Source organism: Saccoglossus kowalevskii, chromosome 19 (genome assembly GCF_978046115.1).
Source record: "Saccoglossus kowalevskii chromosome 19, keSacKowa6.1, whole genome shotgun sequence".
Classification (NCBI taxonomy): domain Eukaryota; kingdom Metazoa; phylum Hemichordata; class Enteropneusta; family Harrimaniidae; genus Saccoglossus; species Saccoglossus kowalevskii.
In genome coordinates, this window is record NC_140659.1 from 19,720,274 (window position 1) to 19,726,859 (window position 6,586).

The 6,586-nt window shown below is 35.3% G+C and overlaps 1 protein-coding gene across 1 annotated transcript; it reads right to left on the reverse strand.

The window, feature by feature from the left end:
* Nucleotides 1-5,578: 5,578 nt before the first annotated feature.
* LOC100373525 (carbohydrate sulfotransferase 1-like) lies at nucleotides 5,579-6,586 on the reverse strand. Its single transcript, XM_002737096.1, has one exon. The coding sequence runs from the start codon at nucleotides 6,584-6,586 to the stop codon at nucleotides 5,579-5,581; it is 1,008 nt and encodes a 335-aa protein (XP_002737142.1).

Below are 6,586 nucleotides of genomic sequence, written 5' to 3' on the forward strand. Positions count from 1 at the left end.
GCTCAATCCACAAAGGCGAAATATTACATCACCGACCTATTTGCATTGTTCAACCGGGGACTACAATATAATCCGATTTGGTATAGCATTAGGTTCAACGCACCGGACAGTCGTTTCTGTCTGCTAGTGCAAACTGACGTCTTTGTCCCCCAGATGCCGTGTGTTGAAATATTACCTCCGCCAACCCGTCAAGTACTAGACTAAGTGTCTTAGCATCAAGCGCGGATGTCTTTCGGTATTTACAATGGTTTAAAAATGTGATGACTCGGTCAATATACACCAAGCTAGTGAAATGTCTGATTTGTTCTATATTTGAATTTATGCGCCGACGAAGAATATTGTAAATGCTCGTCGTGTTATTCCATTGCAGTTCGTTATAACACACAATATGTACACATTTGAGAGAAATATCGTGCCGAGCATTTCGACGTTATTGGTGTAGAATATTCTAGTCAACGCTTAGTTCAAACAAATTAGCAAAATATGCTCGTGTTGATACAATATTGCTGTAATAACGGTTACAAGTATAGTTAAATAAATATTTACCTTAATTCCAACGAGGCTCATAAAAACTCGTATCTTCCCTGTTTTCTCGTGAGACGACGGTCGTGCATGCTTGTAGTCTAGATCTGCTGATATAAATACTACCCGTGACTCACGTGACACATGAACACCCAATGGAATTTTAATTACAGTCTTACCGTGAACACACGTAGGCACGTTTTTTTTCCGGGTTCTTCCACGCTCATTTATATTCGTATTTCAGTGAGCAGTGATTTATTCATAGTTTCCGTCTGTATCATAGAGCGCAGGATAGTAAATATCTATTTCTGTATTTTGATTTAAAAAATGAGAAAAATATAACAGTACTTGGCAATTTGCTTTCGAAATAAAGATGCAAAGTATTACCTTTACGGAGTAGATAATAATTATTATCCAATATAAGGGAAACCACAAGTTCCACACTTCTGTTATCTTTTTATGATTTCCGCGCGTGGGAATGTCACGAATGGCATTCTTCTTAATGTACAAACAAATGTTGACCAAATAATGACAAGCTTGTATTTCAAACCGATACCAGAATAAACAAGCCTTAGATTATTTCTAAACTTTTTCATATTCAGTGCATGACATTTTTTTCAACCATCGAGTTTTATATAAATCAGTTTTGATAATTTTTGAGTTATTAATAGTATCAATAGTAGCAGATAAACATATAGTGTATATGTTTATGGCATTTCGCGTTAATAAATGGCGACCAGGCGTGTTCGGAATCGAGTATACTTCGTTATTTGAGATTCATGGGTGCGAGCTATCTCATATTGTGGTCACGTAATTTGAATAACAAACAATTCCAATGAATGGTTGTCTGATTTCTACTATTTTTTTCTTGAGAGACACTGTAAGATTTTTGCGCAGACCGAATCATTACAATTTAGGTATTATTCTCCGATTTGAGGTAACTGTGGGAATATTTTCATCTGCTATCAGAGAAATGGCGAAGCATGTGTATGTTGGTTTTGAATGCCCCTACTAAAACAAAAATCCAGCTATCACGATCCATACCTTGGCGTCATTAACCTTTTTGACACTTCACTACAAATAATAGATTTTCCCGCCATTTTATTGCCGCCTATGCATTCCTGGACGAAAGAATCCTCTACCTAGGAGACGTATCTATATTGGTATGGTAAAATTTGGATGACTACACATTATATGTGACCACAATTTAGAGATACATCAATCATAGGTTATGCTTTCCCTCATCGATAATGCGTGTTTAGGTCACAGTGAAATGAACTTATGGCGAATGGTTTCGCCGAGAGCGTTAAATTATGATCAAATAGGAAAATGTTACATCGTTAAATCAAAAACAGTCCAGATGATGCATTCTATTGAAGATACACTTGACCGCTCTTTACGACAGTTGAATAGCAGAATAAATACGACTACCAAACACATTTCTTTTTCAAATTGCCATGATTATTTGAAATAGACCAATATATTATATCGATTATATTAAGCTGTACACAAATAGTTTCAGGTCTATTTCGGCCTTCATCTACCATGGATTGTACTTTACACACATGTTATCACTTAATATAAACCCATCTGGCTTGTCTGAGACAGGAAATAAACTGGTTGTTACTGTAACAATACGTTATTTGTAATCAGCGGATATCATCCAACGCGATATTCGATAGATGACTATATCAAAACCTTTTTACTCACTATCAATAAGCCGATAAGTGCTTAGAAAATACAAAAAGTCAAATTAAGCCATCTTCTTGCTGTACAGACGATTTAGACACAATATATATATATAGTAATGCCAATTTCCGCTCATTCTAAAGATTATACAGCGCGTGTGCAGTTACAATAGTAACACGATTTAATACAAAATAATGAATGTGAATACGTTCCTTTTATCATTTCGTCTATTCAGTATGTGCCTACTTTGATGATGATAAATGACTATGAATTTCAATCACAATGAAATAAAAACGTTTTGCGCTGCATTCAAACAAAGCCATGAAATGATCACCGAAATAAATAAACACATATAAGGGAAGGGATGGGATGTATTACACAATAATTCAAGTTATATAATAATCGCCATTTTTTTGGGTTTTTAACTGAGGTTACGTACATAAAACGTACGTTTTATACGTCATTCATACTGAAAAAATACTCTGACCGAGTTGCACAATTTTAATGCATCAGTTTTCCAAATATGTATACAGTATGAAAATGTATTCAGCGCATGCGTAATTGAATACATTATTAGCAAATGAACTATTTACGCTTAGCAGCATTATTAATAGCACTATTCCAAATTTCTTACTAGTAATTCAACACATTTGTGTTAAAGACGAAACAATCCGATCAATTACATAAAGTCGTCTGAACTCGATAAAGTGCTTATATATTTTTGAAAAGCGAAATAACATATTACTCTACAGACACAAAATCAAACACGACGACCGTGAGAAGATGCAATTCAACGGACCAGTCAACTATATTATTTGGCAAGGTTAGATGTGTTCTTACGCTCAACATACATGTCGAGAAATCATAACGCGTACCCATTGAGAATGGGTACATACAGAATGTTTCCGATCAACGTACTCATTGTCAATTTGAAAACAAAAATGAACAGCAGGTGGGTCTGTAACATAAAAAAGTACTTGAAAATAAACGTATATATCACAAATGTGAACCCAATCTAGTTATATTCGACGAATAGCTTTTAATTAAAATAAATCAAGTCATGGTAAACAACAGTTTCCAATGTATTCTTATCAAAGCAAACCCTGAGTGCAATTATTCATACAATCATATCATAATATTTGCATATTATGAGATAACAGATGCCGATTTCGCGACAGACTTGCGTTTGATAGTAAGTCAAATCAAGATATGGCACTTGTTCAACCTATATGGAATTGCATCGCTTCTTATAAATAGAAAAAGGGAAACATCTAAACTCACCGAACAACACACCAGTATTTACCTTTTAGTTTGCTCAAATAAAAATCTGTAAGAGCTAATTTTAAACTATACCCCTAATTATTTGTAACCCCTAAACATGAATATTAGTATATTACAAGTATAACTAAATAAATGCATAAAATAAAATGAATGCATGCCTTAAGAAAGACCAGCTAGCTTTGTGAAAGATTTTTTTTTGCTTTTGCAACCAAGTTTTTCCAAGCTGGGGTCCATGACACACTTGATTAAAACAATGCCTAAATATTTTGTTTCATTACAGTCATCGTAAGACTGTTGTAAACCATTCTTCACGCGATCTTAAAAACTCCCTCGACTTCTGAAAATTTGTTTTGTCGAAATTAATCTTAATACCCCATTTAGTACAACATTTCTTCAAAATGGTTTAATTTTCTTTGTAAAAGTACGCAACATTAGCAACATCGTCAGCAAAATCGTTCCAATATTGTAACATCTGAATAAATTACCAGACCTGTTACAGAAAACAGACGGTTGAATTTGGTAGTACATTGAACACATAATACCCATGTAATCAACTTGTGAATTAATAGGACACTTATTACGTGATTAGACGCTTTTAAAATAAATACACAACCTGGATGAATACTTTTGAATAAATGCAGTGAAAATGTATTATACACAGTACTAGTAGCTTCGCGATGATTGGCTTTCGTGGTGAGTGCCAGAACTTGTTTTTTTATCGGATTTGAGAATTTTTGAAACTGACGGTTTAGCAATATTAGGGATTGTCAACTTGCCCACGGGTCTACAGGGTTTTTTTACATTTCATGTATACATGTACCATAGTACCCATAGTATTTTTTGCTTACTGATTTGACTACACTGTGTACTTGGCAGTTTCCATTCCTTGTATACTGTGTTCTCCAGTATAAATATCTGATATTTCGGGAGCATAAAATGGTAATGTGAATTGAATACTGTATGGTAACGCCATCTACAGCATGTCCTACCAGTTATTCAGATTCCCATGTTGACTATGTTCCGGACCGTTTACTTACTGATCAGTGTCTGACTGGTATATATACAAAACGTGACCAAAAAACGTCAGAGAGACACATAACCAAAACAATCTGTCGCCTTCCACACCAACTGTATGATTTTACACATAGAAATATAGCTACGTGTTCACACGAACAGTGAAGCGGGTATAACAAAACATGAGCCAACACATCTAAAATAAATATGATAGCGAAACTAGCTGAAACCCTTGACCTAAGCATTTTCATCGAACTATTCCTGTAATACCTTACTACAGAGATATTCAAATCAGCTGTAGGACAGAACTGTGTATCCACCATATTGAATTTCGCAAAGGAGTGTGGGATGGCGTTTGGGGAGTGAAACTCATATCTTTTCCATAAAGCAGTGTGCTAACATCAACTATAAAACTCAAAGCAATACGGTATTTTTTGTATGTTTATATTCTTGGACGTTAAATTAATTTTAGCGAGAAAATTAATTTAAAGATTTGATGTTTTGGACTGCAAGCTGTAGAAAGCATGGAGATGGGCAAGTGTGTTCGATTTCCACTTTTTTCATTTATTCGAAGATGAGTTTTATTAATTTCCATATCACAGTGAGAAAAAATATCTATCTACATCCGTCTTCTACTAAAAGTTGTGTTGCTCTTAAATCAATTTTAGCAGACATGAGTGGTGACAGTGTCCAGAATCAAAACTATGGAAGACTTCACAGTTTGTTTTCTTGTATTTATCTTAGCGTCCATCCCTAGACCGCTTTACATTCATGTTCATGTTTGATAAGTGTGTGTACTTTTCGGGATATGGGGTTAATTTCAATAAAATATACCATTATAGTATCTATTAACTATTAAAATAAATCACATTACTTTGTCAATTTCAATTTTTGAGATTAAAGGTTTTCAATGAATACCTCAAACATGTGTAATTGGAATTAAGTTGTTCAAGTGATATTGCAAATAAAAATAGATTAATTTAACCTAGACAACGTGTGTGATGAACTACCTACGTCACTATCCAAGAACATGTACGATGGATAAACAATGACGGCTTTCACATGAAACCTGCTAAAAAGTTATAAATGACATGTCTGTCATTTGAATTGGATTGTCTACTCGGTGGTAACTCATTAAATGCATGAGTTTACTACAATCTGGCAAATTTTGAATAATTTCAATATCTTCGTACAGCAGTCTAGACCGCCACGATTGAGCTGCAACAGTGGAATTCTTACTTAGGCTCATATTACCCTTCGATTTTACATTATCCGATTTTGTATTCTTATCAATCCAATCCTTGACACTAGCAGGCAATGGCAGATTGAGAAATTTGTAAATTCTATTGGCTGAGTTAAGTGGTTCTACTGCAATATCCTCGTACCGGATGCGTTTATATCTACCACGCAACCAGTCAGGCAGATTTGAGCTGAACTCGATCATTTCTACAGCGCATTGGCAATATTCTTTCATTGGGTCAATAATTATGTTTGTAATTGTTTTATTTACAGAGCCCTTGTGGAAATACTTTCGTGAAGATGCAACTCCCCGAGGATCACGGATGAGGTGGAGAACCTTCAAATTTATTTCATCTCTAACTGCCAGTGGTTGTAATAGTTCTAGAGACTGTAGACGTATGACTTTCATGGCTACGTGTTTATACATATCACATGTCTCAGCCAGTACTTCCGGTGTCGTATTTGCACACCCTCCATGTAACATACACGCATTCTTTAGCGCTTTACTTTCATACACAGCTAACCCCCAATGTCGGATATGATGAACAAAATACGCTGGGAATCGGCATGCAAAAATGTCTCTCAGCAATTCTAATTTGGTTGAATTCTCCAGGTCTTTTCCGATTGCATCAACTGCTATTATGTCTCGAACAAGCCTGAATGGTTCAAACAGATAAAATATATCAGGATTTTGATTGAGTAATTCGCCAGTAAATGTCGATCCTGTCCGGAAAGCAGCAACAAGTGCCACTCGTGTTCCGTCTTGACCAATCTCCGTTTTCTGATTTCCCCCACCGGTTGCCATGGTGTCATCGATCTTAATGGGCGTGCATTTCGCCAT

Bases quoted from the DNA above. Each gene is read 5' to 3' on its own strand.
- LOC100373525 (XM_002737096.1), bottom strand. From the start codon at position 6,586: ATGGCGAAATGCACGCCCATTAAGATCGATGACACCATGGCAACCGGT.